This window comes from Camelus bactrianus, chromosome 3 (genome assembly GCF_048773025.1).
Source record: "Camelus bactrianus isolate YW-2024 breed Bactrian camel chromosome 3, ASM4877302v1, whole genome shotgun sequence".
NCBI classification, from domain to species: domain Eukaryota; kingdom Metazoa; phylum Chordata; class Mammalia; order Artiodactyla; family Camelidae; genus Camelus; species Camelus bactrianus.
Window position 1 is genome coordinate 37521281 of NC_133541.1, and position 20511 is coordinate 37541791.

A 20511-nucleotide genomic window follows, 5' to 3' on the forward strand; every position below is an offset into this window, starting at 1 on the left:
ATAAGATGTATAATTTTTTGATGTTGTTTATGTGTTTTTATTTACAGAGGTAAAGAACTCGGAAGAACAGTATAATAAAATAGTAATACCAAATGAAGAAAGTGTAGTCATCTATTATAAGATTAGACAGCAGCTTGCTAAATTGGGTAAAGAAATTGAAGAATATATTCACAAACCAAAATACTGCTTACCATTTCTACAACCAGGTCGTTTGGTAAAGGTATGTCATTTTTTTTTTCCATAAAATTTTTGGATATTTTAGATATTTCAATATTTAATATTTTTTGGATGAAATTTCAATTTTTTTTTCTTATCTTGGTAAAATAATTCCTGCTAGAATAGTTGATCTATATTATATTGTTTTACCAGTTTCACGTCACACTGATTAAGAAAGGGGGGTTATCTGATTGCCTTTTAATCTCTAATGATTTTCATTTTAGGGGGTAAAAATTGAAGTAGACAGTTTTGGAATTAGCATGACATATTTCCAGTTTTGAGATACTGTCTGAGAATCAGACAGTTTTAAGACGTGGGTAAATTCATTAGCTATAAAAGATATTCTCAGAACAAATACACCATATCATTTTTAACATTTGTTTGCCAACTGAGAGATTCCTGTTATTGCTGTTCTAGAAGCCTGTGATATTTGGCAGTGATTTCTTTCTGTAGGATTAACATCTTTTTCCTTAAGTTTAACAATGATCTTTCAAAAAATATTTTATCAGGAAAACTCACAAAGTTTTACTAGCCTATAATGTGGGTATGACATCTAAATTGCCTTTTTGAACATAAACATTCTTATTTTCTTGCTTTACTTTCTTTTCAGGTAAAGAATGAAGGAGATGATTTTGGCTGGGGTGTAGTGGTGAATTTCTCAAAAAAATCAAATGTTAAGGTAAACTGTTGTCCTTAAAATAGAATTGTATATAAATTTTTAGTGAAATATTTTTTCAGACTCAGGAAATTGGTTGGATTAGTAATAGCATTACCTTAAGAGAAGCTGTAAAAAGTTCTATCATAAGGAATTAACATTTTGAACAACCTAAATTTTATCCTAAAGTGGTATGGTTATTTTCCTAACACTATCACAAATTTTAATTTCATGACAATTTATATTTCTCCTCTGAATTCATCAGTCCTTTTTATAATAATTTTATTCTTTAAGTCACATATTTTAAAAAATTAGCATCTGACACTAAAAATTAGAATTTTGATTTAGGTATATGTTATAGACTTAGAGAAAATAACTTAGGAAATTTGGTCAGTTTTACTTATTCTCTCTAAATGAAAGCAATAATAAAGTTGATTTTGGTTGTTATTAGTATAATTATTTCAGAAAGATTATTTATATAAAATCAAGGATGATTTGTTAATTTATTAGAGAAATGATTACCTTGAAATTAAATGAGCCTTCCTGTCTATTATATTTTCTTTACCTGAGGTAGGCACCAACCTGTTATCTGCCAGTATGTGACTTCTGGCAAGACATTTTGTATCTCCAGGCCAATTTTTCTTTATCTTTAAAATGAAGGGTTTGCGTAAGATGATAATCTACTCTGTTTTAAAGTTGACAGTTTCGTGATTTTATTGTGATTAACTTCTTTGTACCACCTATGTGTAAAGGCAATTAGGAATTAAGCCTTGGGATTGAAAGTTAGTTCTAAAATAGGTAAATGAACTTTTGAGGTACTGAAGTGATTTGTTGTGGCGAAATAATTAAGTTCATAGGTTTGTGATAGGTGTTTTGATTGATGATCTATGATTAATCCCACTGAATAACTTCTTAAGGATATTTACCATTAAAATTTTGATAAATTATCTTGAGTAATTATTAACTTACAGGAATCTTTTTCACACTGTCTCATTTGAGTCTAATTTAACAACCATTCATTGACCATAGACACAAAATTTTTGTACTCATTTGATGAACAGTGGCAAGCAGATAATGAAAATATAAGGCAGAATATGAAATACTTCAGTAAAGATATAAGCAAAGAGCAGTTGGAGCAAGAGGAGGAAAATTTTGAGCTATTAGAGTTGGCACCTGAGAAGGAAGAAATTTTTAAATTTTAAACAGATCCTTGAAGACTGAGTAGAATTTCATTTGATAAATATTCACTGGTAGAGGATCAGTGGTATGCAACAGTCACAGAACATTTCAGGTGAAGGAAAGGAATAAAATTTTTAAAAGTATGAAGTTAATCATAGATTATGAGTATATTGGGTCCAGATTTAAACACTTGAAAGCAGTGGCAGGCCATTGAAGGTTAATTGGTTTGCTTGTTTTTGTTTTTTTCTTCTAGTTTTATTGAGCTTTAAATGACATACAGCACTATATAAACTTAAGGTGTATAGCATTAATGATTTGATTTTTATATACATCATGAAATGATTACAATATGTTGAATGAGCATCCATCATCACATAAAGTTACATTAAAGAAATTTAAGAAAAATTTTCTTCGGTATGATGAGAACTCTTAGGATTTACTCGCTTAACAGCTTTCATATGTAATGTACAGCGCTGTTAATTATATTAATCACATTGTACATTACATCCCTAGTATTATTTATCTTATAACTGGGAGTTTGTATCTTTTTACTGCCTTCATCTAATTCTCCCTTCCCTCCGCAGGCCTCCCCACCCCAACTCTGGTAACCACAAATCTGATTTCTTTCTCTGTGAGGTTATTTTTGGAAGCATAGTTGACCTACAACACTGTGGTAGTTCCTATTACACAACATAGTGATACAGTATTTCTATACATTTCAAAATGTTCACTGTGATAATTCTAGTTGTCACCTGTCACCATGAAAAGATGTTATAGTTATTGATTATTTGCCACACTATACATTTCATGCCTGTGACTCATTTATTTACTGAAAGTTTGTACCTTTTAAACTCCCTCACCTATTTCTCTCCTCCCCCAACCACCCTCTCCTCTGGCAACCACCTGTTCTCTGCATTTGTGACTGTTTTGTAAATAGATTCATTTGTATTATTTTTTTAGATGCCACATGTAAGTGAAATCATACAGTATTTGTCTTTCTCTGGCTGGCCTATTTCATTTAGCATAATACCCTCCAGGTCCATTCATGTTGTTGTAAGTGACAAGATTTCATTCTTTTTTATGGCTTAGTAATATTTCTTTCACTGTGTGTGTGTGTATACACCACATCTTTATCCATTCATCTACTGATGAGCACTTGGGTTGCTTCCATATCGTGGCTATTGTAAATAATGCTGCAGTGAACATAGGGGTGCATATATCTTTTTGAATAATGGTGTTTTCATTTTCTTCAGATAAATACCCAGGAGTGGAATTGCTGGACCATATGGTAGTTATTCTGAAGAACCGCCATACTATTTTCCATAGCAGATGCACCAATTTACATTCTAACCAGCATTGTAGCAGGATTCCCTTTTTTCTACATCCTACCAACACTTGTTATGTCTTGCCTTTTTAGTAATAACCATTTTGTCAGATGTGAGGTTATTCTTATTATGGTTTTGATTTGCATTACCCTGATGTTTATTGATGTTGAGCATCTTTACATGTACCTGTTAGCCATCTATATGGTTTCTTTGGAAAACATCTCTTCAGGTCCTCTGCCATTTTTTAATCAAGTTGCTTGGGGTTTTTTTTAGGTATCAAGTTGTATGACTTCTTTATATACTTTGAATGTTAACTCTTTATCAGATATATTATTTGCAAGTATCTTCTCCCATTCAGTAGGTAATCTTTCATTTTGTTGATAGTTTTCTTTGCTGAAGAAAACTTTTTTACTTTGATGTATACCCATTTGTTTGTTTTTGCTTTTGTTTTCCTTGCCTGAGGAGACATATCCAAAAATATATTACTAAGACCAGTGTCAAAGAGTTTACTGCCTGTGTTTGCTTCTGGAAATTTTATGGTTTTACGCCTTACATTTAAGTCTTCAATCTATTTTTAATTGATTTTTGTGCATGATATGAGAGATTAGCCCAGTTTGATTCTTCCTTGTGTGTCTGTCCAGTTTTCCCAACACCATTTGTTGAAGAGGCTGTCTTTTCCCAATTGTGTATTCTTGCCTCCTTTGTTGTGGATTAATTGCCATGTAAGTGTGAGTTGATTTCTGGGCTTTCTATTCTGCTCTATTGACTAATGTGTCTTTTTTGGGTACCAGTACCAGACTGTTTTGATGACTGTAGCTTTGTAGTATAGTTTTGAATCAGGGAGTGTAACATCTCCAGTTTTTTCTTTCTCCAGATTGTTTTGGCTATTCAGGGTCTTTTATGTTTCCGTACATATTTTAGACTTACATGTTCTAATTCTATGAAAAATGCTGTTGGGTATTTTGTTAGGAGCTGTATTGAGTCTATAGTTTGCCTTGGGGAGTACGATCATCTTAACAGTAATAATTCTTCCAGTCCATGAGCATGGTATTTTTTTCCATCTGTTTGTAAAATCTTCAATTTCTTTCATTAGTGGCTTACAGTTTTACTATAGTGTAGTATACTTTTCTTTTAGTACAGGTCTTTTGCCTCTTTAGATTTAGTCCTGGTTTTTGTTTGTTTGTTTGTTTGTTTGTTTTTGATGCAATTGTGAATGGAATTGTTTTCTTAATTTCTCTTTCTGATAGTTCAGAAGTTTCTTTCTCTGTTTTTTGGACTAGTGTGAGAAGGATAGCTGTTAAGTCTTCTCTAAATGTTTGGTAGAATACACTTGGTAGAATACACTTGTGAAGCCATCTGGTCCACCTTTGCTTTTTCTGATAATGTCCTTTGACGCATGAAAGTGTTAAATTTTAATGTAATCCAGTTTTTCTGTTTTTTTCTTTCGTTACTCAGGCTTTTGATGTCATATGAAAAAAACCACTGCCAATATCAAGGTCATGAAGATTTACCCCTGTGTTTTCTTCTAAGAGTTTTATAGTTTTAGCTCTTACATTTAGGTCTTTGATCCATTTTGAGTTAATTTTTTTTTATGTGACTTAAGGTAAGGATGCAGCTTTTTTCTTGTCCTAGCACCATTTGTTGGAAAATTCTTTCCTCACTTAAATGATGTTGGCATCCTTGTCAAAACTTGGATGATCATAGATACATGGATTTATTTTTGAACTCAGTTCTGTTCAGTTGATCTGTATGTCTATCCTCATGCCAGCACCTGTCTGGATCACTGTATCTTTGTAGTTAAGGTTCGAAATAATGGGCTGGTGAGTCCTCCAACTTTGTTCTTTTTCAAGATTGTGTTGGCTATTCTGCCACTCTTATAATTCCATATAAATTTTATTGTCTGTCAGTTTCTACAAAGAAGTCAGCTCGGATCTGATAGGGTTTGCATTGGATCTGTAGACCATTTTGGAGAGAGTATTGTCATCATAACTAAGCCTTCTGATCATGAACATTGGATGTTTTCCCATTTATTAGATCTTTTAAAATTGATTGCAACAATAATTTGTTTTCCAGGTATAAATTTTGAACTTCTTTTGTTAAATTTATTCCCAGGTATTTTAATCTTTTGATGCTATTGTGAATGGTTCTTTCAATTTCACTGTTTTCATGGCAAGCATATATTAATACAGTTGAATTTATATATCGATCTTGCATTATTCAACTTCGCTAGTAACTTTATTAGTTCTGATAGCTTTTTAGTGGGTGCTGTAGGATTTTCTTGTCTGCAAATGGAGACAGTTTTACTTTTCCCTTTTCAATCTGGATGCATTTTATTTCCAATTTTTACCTAATTGCCCAGGCTAGAAGCTCCGGTACAATACTGATGAAGGACATATCCTTGTCTTTTTCCTAATCTTCAGGAGAACACATTCATTCTTTTACCATTAAGTGTGATGTTTTCATAGGTGTTCTTCATTAAGTTGAGGAAGTTTCCTTTTATTCCTAGTTTGTTGAGTGTTTTTGTCATGAGAGTTGTATTTTGTCAAATGCTTTGTATGTGCCTATTCATATATCATGTGTTTTTTTTTTCACTCTGTTTTGTACTTATTCTGATATGGTATATTATATTAATAGCTTTTCAGAAATTAAACCAACTTTGGTTTCCTAGGATGAGTCCTACTTGATCATACTATTATCCTATTTCTATGTTACTGGATTTGTTTTGCTATTATGTTGTTAGAAATACTTGCACCCATATAAAAAAGAGATACTGGTTTGTAGTTTTCCTTTCTTTTGATGTCTTAGTCTGGGTTTGGTATTAGGGTAATGCTGACCTCACAGAATGGGTTAGGAAGTGTTCCCCTCCACTTCATGTACTTTTTGGAAGAGTTTTTGAAGAATTGATATTAATTCTTAAATATTTGCCTTTGAGGTCACCTGGGCCTGAGCTTTTCTTTGTGGGTAGTTTTTTGAGTGTTTAATCAGTCTCTTTACTTACTATAGGTCTGTTCAGATTATTTTCTTCTAGAGTTAATTTCAGCAAGACAGAGACAGTTGAATTCTCCAAAGAACCAATCTGCCACCTAAATGATATTAAAGATTGATTTGCCCAACTATTTTTCTTTAATTTGCTTTTTTATATAGTCAGAAGATTTCCAACTAAATTAAAAACTAATAGTTCTATGTTCTAGAACTTTGGTGTTCAATTTATCATGTCTTCAAAAGCTTGCATAAGGCTTTCAACAAAAGCCCTCTTTCTGAGTGCACAGATTAGATCTAGAGCAAAATCTTTATTATTTTTACTAGCCTTTAAATATTAGCTTCCAGTTTTACTTTATATTATGTGGACTCAGGCAAACCTATTGGTTTCCTTTAGTGGTTTTTAACTAATGTTATCTGAAGGGCAGATTTATAGGCACTGTCTCACAATACCAGTCAGGGGAAGCTTTCCCTAGTGAAACACGTCTATCCCACAATGTATTCAGGCAGATGAAATGTAACCATCTTACATAAAATCTATTTAAGTGTATACCAGTTTTTTGTGAACTTTTATCTCAATTCTGTCAACTTTTATACCTTTAACTTTAGTTTCTATTCGGGCCCTATCAACAAGCCTTTGTTTCATAAAGAGTCCAGAAATCTTTCTTTTTATCCCAGCCATTTATCATCTATTTTGGTATAAAATGCTTTGGTCTCAAATGAGAGGTTGAGCCAAAAGACTCAGGTTCTTTTGTTAATTTTTTTTAACTTGATTAATTGATCCAAGCAATTGTTGGTCATATATCCCAGTGCAATTTTTTTTCAACTATATGTATAGTTTATATATACGGCTTTTTAAAATTTTTTATTTATTTTTTAACTGAGATAAAATAGAGCAGACTTGTTTGGGACCATTTAATGTTCAGGACCAATTAGGGGGTCCCTTTGGCCCATCCAACCTTAGGTAGCCTTGCATCAAAACCTTTTGTTTTAACCCCATCAACATTCATTTTATTTATCCCATTTTAAAATAACCATCTAAAGATTTCTTTATCCATTTGGGTCAGATCCCTTTTAAAGTTTTACCTTGTTGTAAAGAAGTTTCTAGGCTTTCTCTTTAGTTTTTCTTCTTACTTCCCTGTTTATCAACCTAATTAACATTATCCTAATGGTTTTGTTAGCATCTGTATGACCCATGGGGGAAAGCACAGACCACAAATAAGGCTTCCCAGACCATTTTGTCATTGTTTTTGTGTATTTGTTTGTGTTAAATTAAAGGAGTTCTTAGGCTAACCATTATATGTATATTTTTTTCCCACCTTCTAATTTGTTTTTTCGTAAGTACCAATAAAACAGCTCTTTATTATGAGAGCTCTCTAAAAATTTACCAATTTAGAAGTTTCTCCAATTTAAAGGATCCATCACCTGGCCATTAATGAGATATAATACCTTAATAATGACTCAAATCAATAAGATGCAAGAGGTGTCCCCACAAGAGTGTGACGGGTGCCACCTAAACAAGAACCAGGAAGTTTACTCCCCAAAATAGTAAAGGCAGATGCAGTGAACATTAAGATGGCAAAAAGCTCGCTGTGAGTTGTCACCGTTAGGCAAAAGACTGCTCTGAATCCCAGTTTATTTAATTGGCTGCCAGGTGTATATATATGTACCTTCAGGTGGCAGAGTTAGTGATCTTAAAACACACACACAAAACAAAGATCGGGTAAGAACATTTACATCTCAAAGACACAGGAAGAGAAGTGCAAGTTCCCCTTAGAAGGGCTTTTGTTTCTTTAAGGTCAGAATTCTGAAAAGATTTTATCAAGCCAGCTTTCTGTAACTTAACTGTGCATGCATTAAAAGAGCTTCTTCTTAGTCATGTTCAGGACAAGATTTCCTTTAATTCCCAATTAAGTACGTAATTGAAAGTGTGAGTTTTGTACATACATAAACCTGGTTGGAATGTTAGATGGAGGCTGGCAGTCTTATCGTTCCTTTTTCCCTTTTTTTTTTTGAAGGCTTTGTTCCCCATTCTGCGATCAGTTTGTCAAGATAAAATCTCTAATTACAATCGTGTGATGGGCCAGTGTGCTGTTTGTGAGCTTATTAACTCCTCTAGATTTTACTCTGGGCTCGTTTTACCTCTCTTATGTGTCTCAGTTTCTCCCTTTGGTAACCTAAGACCACCATGGGTGCTGGGATCACAGAGTGACCAGCTCTTCTGCATGTCAGCAGAGCAAGTTTTAATGAAAATGAGTAGGTTTCTCTATAGGGATGGCTGCAAGGTCGGAGGACTTACCTCCATCACTCCTGCAAGTTTCTTAGTTGCCTGAGAAATCTATTGCCAGCTGGAAGATGTCCCTTTTTCAGAGCTGAAAGCTCTCATGAAATATCTTCCCTTCTATTCCAACAAACACTATTAATAGTAGTCAATTCAAGGAAAAACTCCGGACCATCTTCCACCTGATTACTCAGTCCAACCTTACTCAGTGTCTTTCACTGAGGATACCCAGGTACCTCTTCTTGAAACTAAGTTTCAAAGATAACCTACTCCTCCAAAGAGGAGTTTAACACCACCAAATAAAACTCAGGATCATCAGCCAATAATGGGAGATCCAAGAACCAGGAGAGACTTACCCAAATTCATCTGGACTCTTTGGGGAGGCAGATGGGCCCAAGAGGCCATTGTTGGTACCAAGGCTCCAGATCCTTGTGGAGTTAAGGCAGAGGAGACAAGTCTGCTCTGGGTCCCTTCACTGGTCGCCGAAACTGTCAACTGAAAAAAATTACACAGCCTAAAAGTTGAGAAATGATTTATTCAGTGGACTCACTGGGGACTTAATCCCAGGAGACAGCCTATCAGATAGCTCCAAGGGACTGTTCTGAGTACATAGTGGGGGAGCCAGGATATATAGGGATTTTTGTAAAGAAAAACAAACAAAAAAACCCAAACCCCAAAAACCCACAGGTGTTCAGAACATCAAAAGATTACTGACATCTTCAACTTAATCAATTTAGCACTTTTCTGTGTGTGGTAAGATGCAAGAGTCTGGGCGTATTGAAATTGTTCCTTTGATATGTGCCTTAATTATGTAGGGCCAGTATCCTGTTTTTCTCTGACCTGAGTCGGCTCAGGGTGTACCATTGTGGTTCATGGCTTCATGGCAGGCAGCCTGTTTATTTCCATCCTTTGTTTACTGGTGTAGCAGGCAACATTCTTTGTCCACAGAGATAACATACCAGTGACAGGCAGCCTGTTTATCTCCATCCTTTGTTTACTGATGTAGCAGGCAACATTCTTTGTCCACAGAGCGACATACCAATGAAGAAAATAGTTTGGAGCATTTTAGGTAGATAAAATGTATTCTCAATATTTATTTCATATTATTTGTGTCTACATTATAAGCTTGAGATTCTCAAAATTATTTTAATCTGGTAATTTTCATTCACAGTAAGAAATTAGACATATCTTACAAGGAATGAAGAGAAGTTAGGGAGATGAAAGTTCAATTATATGATTAAGAAGTTAAAAACTAGGACATATGAGCAAAAATTTATGCTAAGGCAGTCATTGGAAAGCCAGATAGAACATTTAGTAACTATTTTGTCTTATGTGAAAGATGACATTGTTGACCCAGCTTTACCAGAGTACAGAAATAGAAGAAGTTTGCTGAAAAGAGATTTCTTATCTTAGGAAGTAAATTTAACAGCAAATTTTCATTGAATGCTACAGTAAAGAAGGCTTTCAAATGAATTTCCGTAGTAACCCTTGAGGAGATCTGTATAATGTTGTAAGTGATTTTGGAAGTTCTACAAGGATAGATGGTTATGCATGAGATGCTTGAGTTCTAATTGTCAATTCTGTGATTGTTGTATCTTATAAAAGGAGAATATTAAGTTTACAAATAAAATCTACAGAATTGAAATTAAACCCAATAATAGTTCTAGATTATCTAGACACATTAACGATTCTATATAAATCTTAGGTTAACTTTGTCCAGATGCTCTTATGTATCACATCACTTTGGAGTTAATTTATTCATCTAATTGTGGAGTGTATTTTATTCAGAGGGTTTTCCCCTGCCTTTGGAAAGCTAAATATTCATTGATTGTCCTTACAGTTGTTGACCTGTTGGACAGATGGTCATAGCTGTTTACTTAGTTCATTGTTTGTAAAACTCATTTTATGTTGACTAAGATATACATGTACATAATATTTGCAGATACAGATCTAATTGAAAATACTGTGCTTTGTATCTGTACCAAGCTGAAGAATGTTTTAAAAGTCTTTTAAATTAACTGTATTTGGGGGGGGGAACGTATGCTGAGAAAAAACTAGTTTTCCTTTTGAATTGAAAAATGGAGCTTATGCTTTCTTTGAGGAAATTTGAACTTAGTGGTTTAAGATAATTATAGTTGTATTTTTTATTTTTTGGGAAATTTTACTGCTTACTATTCTTAGGCTCTTGATAGTTTATTACAGAAATAGGTTGTTGGTATGGATCCATAGTCATTTCTTGACAGTTTTTCATATTTGCACCAGAACTCTGAAGGGTGAATGAGAGGAGACCAAGCAGTCATTTCTTTGCCATGCTCTTCTCTCAAACAGAATAACTTCTTCCTGTATCTAATTTTATGCAAAGGAGATTATTTAAATAATTGAATTAAAAAGTAGAGAGGAATTCTTTACTAAAGAAAAAAGTCTTCTATTACTATTTGAAAGATGCTGCTGCTAAACATAATATAGTGCCGATGATGTGATTACTCTTGGGTCTTTGAGAATCATGTTTTTATTAGTGAATATAAAAGGCTAGCAGACTTCAAATTATATGAAGCCACATTATGGAGGTACTAGTAGACTAAGCAATAAAATAATCTACTCAGTATCTATTTTTCGTGTTGCTTAATTAGGGCAATTTGAAGATACGTATTCATTTCCTGCTACTTTCTTTTAGTTTATTTTTTAAATTCTGGTGTATTAAATAAAATTATAAATTAATCATTAGAAACTTAAAATGGCATTTTGTGTCACAGTTGACAGTAATCATGCTATTTAAATTCATAAGTATCAAGTAATTTGTTTTCTCATCCAGTGGAGAAAGTTGAAGAGAGACAGCCCTCATTTTATAAAATAAACATCTACTCTGCAGTATGTACCAGACATAATGCCAACTACTGAGAACATAGTCCCTGTACACATGGAACTTAAAATTTGTGGGCCAGTTTTTAAGAATTAATAAGCTTTTTCCTGTTTTTTCCTAGCCTAATTCTGGTGAACTGGATCCTCTATATGTAGTAGAAGTACTCCTGCGCTGTAGCAAAGAGAGCTTGAAAAATTCAGCTACTGAGGCTGCAAAGCCCGCTAAACCTGACGAGAAAGGAGAGATGCAGGTTTGTACTTTTTTATTTTCAGATTTCAGGTATTATTTTATATTATTTATAATCACTAGATTTACTGAATGTGACTATAGTGAGCATACTGTCATGATTTCTAAATTAGAAGTTTTCAAGATGTTTTAAGGTATGTTAAAAGCTATCTAAATCCAGTAGGATAATTAATGAAATTTAGCTCTCTTTTATCAAGGTAAATAAGGACAAAGTGAAAGATAAGGGAAATTTAATAATTTAAATTTTTACATGAAGCTGGAATTTACCTAGGCTAAAAAGATATTTTGTCATTTTTGTGATTGAATAACTTTACATTTTTATTTCCTTTACTGTTTATTACATCCCTGTGAAAATAATGATTGAAAAAATGATCCAGTGTTTTGATAATGAAAAAATTCTAAATTTCCTTAAAATGATTTAATTTATATGTGCTTTTAATTAAGTTCAAAATGTTTCCATATGAGATTTATTTCTTGAATGTCTATTTTATTTTACTTTAAAATAATTAATATAGAATAAAAGTAGATAAACCTTGCTGTAGAGATTCCATGTATCTATTTGAAGGCTAATATAACTGGAATTTTGTTATTTTTAAACATTGCTTTAAGTATGTGGCACATTGGCTAGATCTTTTAGGAAATGTCATTGTAATGATACTTGTAATAGGCTTTGGTTTGTGGAAAGTAAAATCTGCCACTGCAGCAGTATAGGCTGCTGCTTTGGATCAGTTAAATGACTGTGAAATTCAGAGTTGGCAGTAGTTAAAAAGACTATTCATTATTAAGCATTTTAAAATAATGATTTAAAAGTCTAATTATTTATCCTTCTGAGTGCCAACTAGCCTTTGATCTTTGTTCCTCTGTCTTCTAATTTGTTCTCCTCCAGACTTCCACCACCAGTGAAACTTGTAAGATATTTTTCTCCTCATATATATTTACCGACTGTTTAACTATAAATGAGGCTAAAATTCCCATAACTTGGCATATATTTATTGTAGCCAAAGGAACCTTTGAAATTATTGCTGAAAAATTACTTGGTCCAAAATGCATAACCTGAATCTGATGATTCTTCATGATTACACAAACCTACAAAATAACTAACCTATAGTACTAAAAAATGTTAATGTCCTGACAGTCACAGAAAAACTGAAAAACTGTTCCAGATTAAAGGAGAATGAAGAAGTATTACAACTAAATTCGATACATGATCCTAATTTGGATCCGTAGAGTGGTGGAGGAGAAGGGAGGTTGAAATAGAAGATGTTTTGGGGAAATTAGGTAAATTTTAATATGGACTATAGATTATATTATATTATTGTATCAACATTAAATTCCCCTCTTTTAATACTTGTTTTATGGGTGTATGGGTGTGTATGTATATGTATATGTCTATATATATATAAAGAGTATGATATAGCGAATGGGGCAAGATGTAAATAATTGGTGAATCTGGTTAAAGATACATGGGAGCTCTTTATCTTGTTCTTGTAATTTTTTTGTAAATTTGAGATTATATGAAAATGTTAATACTATAAAAGAAAAAAAAATATGTGGAATATTCTAGATTAAAGAAGATATAAAGAGACCTGACAACTAAATGCAATAAATGATCTGTGGCTGGATCCTGGATCCAAAAGTAGTAGTATCTATAAAGGATGTTATTGGATCAGTTGGGGATATTTTAATATGGGCTGTATATTAGATGGTATATTATTGTTAAATACTACTACTATGAAGGTTGTAGTGCATGTATCTTTTGAATTAGAGTTCATCTTTTCCAGATACATGCCCAGGAGAGGGATTGCTTAATCAATGGTAGCTCTATTTTAAATTTCTTAGGAAACCTCCATACTGTCTTCCATACTGGCTACACCAGTTTACATTCCCACCAGCAGTATAGGAGGGTTCCTTTTTCTCCACACCCTTCCAGCATTTATTTTTTGTGAACTTTCTGACTATGGCCATTCTGACTGGTGTGAGGTGATACCTCATTGTAGTTTTGATTGGCATTTCTCTAGTAATTAGCAATATTAAGCATCTTTTCATGTGCTGGTTGGCCATGTGTATGTCTTTTTTGGAGAAGTATCTATTTAGGTCTTCTGCCCATTTTTTTGATTGGATTGTTTGGTTTTTTGATATTGAGTTGTACTAGATGTTTGTTTATTTTGGATATCAACCCCTTGTCAGTCACATCATTTGCAAATATTTTCTTCTACTCCATAGATTGTCTTTTCATTTTATTGTTGGTTCCTGAGCTGTGCAAAGACTTACAAGTTTATTAGGTCCCATTTGATTGTTTTTGCTTTTATTTCTTTTGCCTTGGGAAACCGATTTAAGAAAATACTGCTACAATGTATGTCTGAGAATGTTTTGCCTTTGTTCTCTTCTAGGAGTTTTAATGCGTCATGTCTTTAGGTTTTTAAACCATTTGAGTTTATTTTTGTATATGGTGTGAGGGAGTTTCCTAATTTCATTGATTTACATGTAGCTGTGCAGCTTTTCCAACACCACTTGGTGAAGAAAGTATCTTTTCTCCAGTGTACGTTGTTGCCTTCTTTGCCATACGTAGACTAATTGACTGTAGGTGTGTGTGGATTGATTTTGGGGCTCGGTATTCTCTTACATTGTTTGTCCCTGTTTTTAAAATGGGGAAACTGAAGCTTTAAAAGGCTAGGTGACTTGCTCAAGGTCACACAGCTAACTGAAGACTGCATTCAAGCTCAGGCTGTCTTGACTCTAGAACCCACATTCAATTGCTGTACCATTTTGTTCAGTAAAACACAGCAAATACATTTGTTACAAGCAACCAGATGATAGTTATTTTTTCAGATCAGAGTGATCTGAGTGTAAAGGTAGCCATAGGAGACCAATACACTGACAGTTTGGACCTGTGAAAATGTTAACCTCTCCTCAGTTTCTAGAGGCCCTCTGAATTTAAAGGAGGTAAATTTAAAGAAGGCAAAATGACATATTTAATTGTGAGGGAAGGGTATTCTTGTCAGGAGAAAGCATGGAAGAAAGTTTGAAAATAGATGTTTTTCAGGATTGTCTAATCTAGTATACTGTTTTCTCTGCTTGAAATACTTCTTTTCTTCTCTTCATTCTGGCCCATCCAGAGCTTATGTGAATCTTACTTGGCCATCCAAACCCAAAAGGAACGCTTCTTTCCTCTGTAGTATTATAATACTTTTAGGTATTCAAAAAGTGCCAAACACTGAGGATGCAAAAATGAATAAAGTATGGCGTCTCTGTTGAGGGAATCACTTATTTTTATGTACCATTTATTTGCCTGTTATTTAAAGATTTGAATTTGTTTTTACTTTTTTAAGCATAGTTTCTTCTAAGATATGAGCTTCCACAATGATTACTATCTACTTATTATACCTGTCATATATTGTAAATGCAGCTTTCTTTTAAGGATTCAAGCTAAATTTAAGAAACGGCATAATTTGAAAACATGCAATTTTAATTGTAATATATATAAATATATAACTTTTTTGTTGGTAGGTTGTTCCAGTTTTGGTGCATCTTCTGTCTGCTATCAGCAGTGTTAGGCTTTACATTCCTAAAGACCTTCGACCACTGGACAATAGACAGAGTGTCTTAAAATCAATACAGGTATACATGTTAGTTTTATAAATTAAATATCAATTTTATGTAAACATAAATAGGGTTTGTAACAAGGCAACTGAAATACTTTTAAATATTGCTTTCTTCCAGAAACTATAAATACTACTAATAGTGGCAATTATTTTTAACAAAAATAGAGGCAGCAGATCTACATGTAGATTATCATCTCTAAATCTGCCAACAAAGTGAATTTAAAGGAGGGTTTACAAAGGAAAGTGTGCCCACTGTTGTATGTTAAATATGTTTTGCTTTATTCATTATGAGTGAAGATAATTATAGATATATTGAAAGTTTTATGTATAAAATCAGGTGCCAGGACTTTTAACCACTTTTTAATATAGTTAATAGATGGATGAGATAGTTTTATTTTCAGTAGGAAAAATTGAAACTTTATAATTTAATTTAAGGAAACTTTGTTGGTTATTTAGTCAATAAATATTTGAAAAGCATTCACTGTGTAGCAAAGACACTATACTAGAATCTGAGAAACAGGATGCTTTCAGTGTAGAGTAGGAATTTTTAAGCTGTAGTCCATAGGTAGGTTTCCTGAAATGAATAATTCTCTTGACAATTTTACAATTGTGTTTAACCGTTTCTTTTTTTTTTTCTTTTTCTTTCTTTCTTTTTTTTTTTTTTAATTACTTACTGGCCAAATCCTGTCTTACCTTTAAAGCCTATCTAAGACCCCAGAAGTCTCCCAGTGGGATACCAGCCTACAGTGACCTATCTCTTCTCTGAACTCACATTCTCATTAAACAGTTCAATCATGTTTAAAACAAAATTTTTTAGCAGTAGGGATCTTGACCTTTGAAAAACTTTATATCTTTCAACTCAGGAGTCCCCTCCATAGGAATCAGTCCCAAGGAAATAATCAGAATATTGAAAAGAATTTATACTTCAGATGTTCGATACAGGATTATTTATAATGGCAAAAAATTACAACCACCTAAATATACAATAAGGGGTTTTATCCAATAAGTTTTACCACAGCCAGACCTATTAAGCTCTAAATATTAGAAATATTAGTAAATTATTATACATCTCCATATCAATAAATCATAGTAAAATTATTTAAAAGGAGTTTTCATAAACGAATGCAGTAGAAAAATGCACTCTAAGTGGGAAATGCAAAATTATACATGTAGCATCCTCTTTATGTCTGTGTGCATAGAAAAAACATAAAGGGAAATTTGATTTAGTTTAGTCTTAACTAATTTTATCTGTAAGATGAAAAATGAATTTAAAATATTTTCTTTCAGGAAGTTCAGAAGCGTTTTCCTGATGGTGTTCCTTTATTAGATCCTATTGATGACATGGGCATTCAAGATCAAGGGCTGAAAAAAGTCATCCAGAAAGTAGAGGCTTTTGAGCATCGAATGTATTCTCATCCACTTCATAATGATCCAAATTTGGAAACTGTGTATACTCTTTGTGAAAAAAAAGCACAGGTATGGCAGAGACTTACTTTTTATCATAGAGTTCTATGTATTTTACTAAATAAGTGAGTATATATTTTTCATTTTCTTTTCCTGTTGGTTTCATCAGCTAAAACAGGAAAATGTCTAGCTATTTTTTAAGTTAACTGTCAACTCTTAAAAGCAAAACAAGATGATCATTTTGAGATGTCATTCATATAACATAACATTCACTCTTTTAAAGCATACACTTCAGTGGTTTTTAGTATATTCAGCTATCTGTAGCCATAACCACTATTTCCAGAACATTCTCCCTAACAAAAAGAAACCTCAGATCAATTAGCAGTCATTTCCCATTTCCCTAACCTCCAGCCCCTGACAACTACAGATCTACTTTCTGCCTCTGTTGATTTACCAATTCTGGAGATTGCAAATAATAAAATAATATAGTATGTGGCCTTTGTGTCTGCCTTCTCACACTTAGCATAATGTCCTCACAAACGATCCACATTGTAGCATGTATTCCTTTCTATGGCTGAAAAATATTCCATTGTATGTGTATACCACATTCTGTTCAACCATTCATCAGTTGATGGACATTTGGAGTTTTTCCACTTTTGGCTATTATGAATAATGCTGCTATGAACATTTGTGTACATGTTTTTGTGCAGACATATGTTTTCATTTCTCCTGGGTAGAATTGGGTAGGATTGATGGGTTAGATTAACTCTATGTTAACTTTTTGAGAAACTGCCAAACTGTTTTCCAAAGTGGGTATACTATTTACATTCTCAGCAGTGATTTATTAGAGTTCCAATTTGTCCACATTTTCACCAACATTTTTTATTGTCTGTGTTTTTAATTATAGCCATCCTAGTGGTATGAAGTAGTAGTTCACCTTTTTAGGGTAATTAGCTATATTCTCTAACCAGTAAAAGCATTCTTACAGCCATTTTGAATAACGAATTTAGAAAAAAAACTTTTCAAGATGAACACGTGCCTTCCCACTATCCATTTCTCCAACTAGAATCTTTTGTATGTATAAATGTCATTTCTTCCTTGAAATTTATAAGTCCTTACTGCTATGCTTTTTCAACTTCTGTCACCTGCCACTTACATCACATTTGTCTTCCTGTCTCGCAAACTAGATTTTAAGCTCCTTAGGTTCAGGTATTTCATTTTAGCTTATTTGTACTCTTCCTTATCTCCTGTAATTATCTACCTTTATAAAGTAGATACTTAGTATTTATTGAATAAATAATATGATAAGGAACTTCTTGGCTTAATAGAGTAATGTGTTTGGTGCATAGTTTTACAGCACTGCCTCTTTCTAGCTTTTTGTGAACTAACATAATGTGGCCCTGTGCCACGCTGGCCACAGCAGGTGTGTTCTCAGTAAACATTTAATACACCATGAAGATTTCTTCTCAAGGTGAGGAAACTGAGACACAAAAAGCTTGTATATTCAGTTGTGATCCTGGCCTGCTCATCTCTCACTGGGACCATTGCAGCAGGTCCCCTGGTGCTTCCAGTTAACTCCCTACATGGTCACTGGAGAGTCAGCCTTAACAGTTCCCCAACACAAGAACAGAGACTTGAGTTTGGTTGAATGGTGACTGGAAAGTATCCATGGAGAAGGTAGTTTGAAACCACAGAGAGAGACATCATATGAGCTACTGAGATATAACTGAAAAAGACCCTAGTGTCTGGTTGAAAGACTGGCTAAATAAACTTACGAAGATTCTGCAATACATGGAAAATATATTTCCTTGTGCAAGAGCATTAAATGAAAAAAGTAGGACCTAAAACCAATGTGGACTATGATTACAATTTAGCAAAAGTAAAAACATACACTGGAAAAGTTGAAAACCTTAAGTGGTTGTCTTTGAGCAGTGAAATTATATTAGGTCTCCCCTGCCCCCATTGTCTGTAATGTGCTTATATTGTATTTCCTAATGAAGGAATACTACAAAGAGTTACCATTGTTTGTAAAAGGAAATGAATATAAACAGCCTCAGTGTTCATCAGTAGAGAATTAAATACATGAATTAAGAATATATTCATAGTGAAAATCAATATAGCTATTAAGAAGAGTGAGGTAAATATATATGTACTCTTTGGAAGAGAAGTCTTAATATATTCAGTGGAAAAGGAAGCTGATCTCACTACTGTGGGAAAAGCCCCAGGCACGGATATCTGTGTTCTTCTAAAGTGTGTAGAAAAAGATGCAGAATAGCATTGTCCAATAGAAATATAATACAAGCTACTTAAGTAATTTTAAATTCTTTAGTAGTCACATTTTTTCTAAGTGAAAAGAAACAGATGAAATTCATTTTAATAAGATTTTTATTTAACTCAATATATCCAAAATATATTTCAACATGTAATCAATATAAAAATTATTTAGATAAAAATCCTAAATAGTAGACTCTCTTCTACCAACTTAGTAGGCATTATATACCTCTGAGTACTTAGCACAGTCTTCTGTTCTGCTCATATATTGGTATACTCAATCAAAGAAACTTTAGGAAACATTTTTTTTTTCTGATAGCCCTGATAAGTCGTGCTAGGTAGTAGCATAGAGTTACCTAACATAGAAAGTGTTGCTTCTTAGCCTCATAGTGTTATGACAGCACATCTGTTCATAGCAATATAAATAACTGCCAAGAGTTTAGAGTCTAGATTCTGATAACCTTTTTGAACCCCATCTTTATCACTCACTAGCTTTGTGATCTTGACCAGTTTGCTTAGTAATCTCTCTCTCTCTCTGTTTTCTCATCTGTAAAATGCAGATTTAATTTTAGTTGCTTACCTCTTATGAGTGTTGTAAGAATTAAATGAAATAATGTTAAGCACTGGAAATAGGATACATCGTCAGCTATCAATAAATGCCAGTTACTGACTACTGTCATTGCCTTTATCATTTCTACTCCTCAACTGAAGCTTAATAAATTATCTACAGAATTTCAGAGTCAGAATTTCAACTTAATCCTGAACTTCTTTGTCAATGTTTCTCTGAACTTCAGGCCTCCACTTCAGGATCCCAGTATTTTCTTGCTCTCACACTGTCATCCTCTGTCACAGTTGAAAAGTGTGTAATGTTTACAGATTAACGGAATTTTAAATCTCATCCACTCTAAAGGATGACCTCAAAATTGATTTTCCCTTTAAATTTTATCTCTGTCTATAGAATAAAGACCTGTTCTCTCTGTTAAATCCATTTCCATCCTGGGCAAATAGAAGGAATACTTTTCAGGGCATCAGGAATCATGGGGAAAATAGAAGTAGTTAAGAGACAAGATTCATATACTCTCATCTTTCTTTCCCTGTTGTCTAAGTTACCCCCTGATTCCCTAAGGATGAGAAGCTGGAGCTGATGTGATTGCTACTTTAGGAGTATGGGTATCTTATGCATCCTGTCGTGGGAGACCCTATCCTAATTCACACTGACTTTCTGCTTCCTGCAGGTTACCTCATTTAGCTTGTGGCCAACCACCTCAGTCCTCTCCTTCTAGACCTTCCTCCTTACCCTCCTCATTTAAGCAAGAGTCATGCTCTATGCCCAACTTCTTAAGCTTTTAACAACTCCTTAATCTCCCTGCTCTGCCTCGTGTTTTTGAAATGGATATTTTATATTTCCCATATAGTTAACATTTTTGCTGATATTTAATAACCTCAGATACATCATTCCTCTTGTGTAATATCCTGGGACAGTATCTAAGAAG

General features: G+C 33.4%; 1 protein-coding gene across 2 annotated transcripts in view; it reads left to right on the top strand.

The window, feature by feature from the left end:
- The window catches only part of MTREX (Mtr4 exosome RNA helicase), an 81020-nt gene that overhangs the window by 45425 nt on the left and 15084 nt on the right, over positions 1-20511 (top strand). For both annotated transcript variants that reach the window (XR_006728765.2, XM_010966283.3), the window contains exons 17-21: positions 48-220; positions 827-895; positions 11617-11745; positions 15249-15359; positions 16631-16819. Coding sequence is in view for 1 of the 2 variants with exons in the window: in XM_010966283.3 (XP_010964585.2) it covers positions 48-220; positions 827-895; positions 11617-11745; positions 15249-15359; positions 16631-16819 (671 nt within the window). In the remaining variant the exon portion in view is untranslated. The remainder of the gene's footprint in view (positions 1-47; positions 221-826; positions 896-11616; positions 11746-15248; positions 15360-16630; positions 16820-20511) is intronic.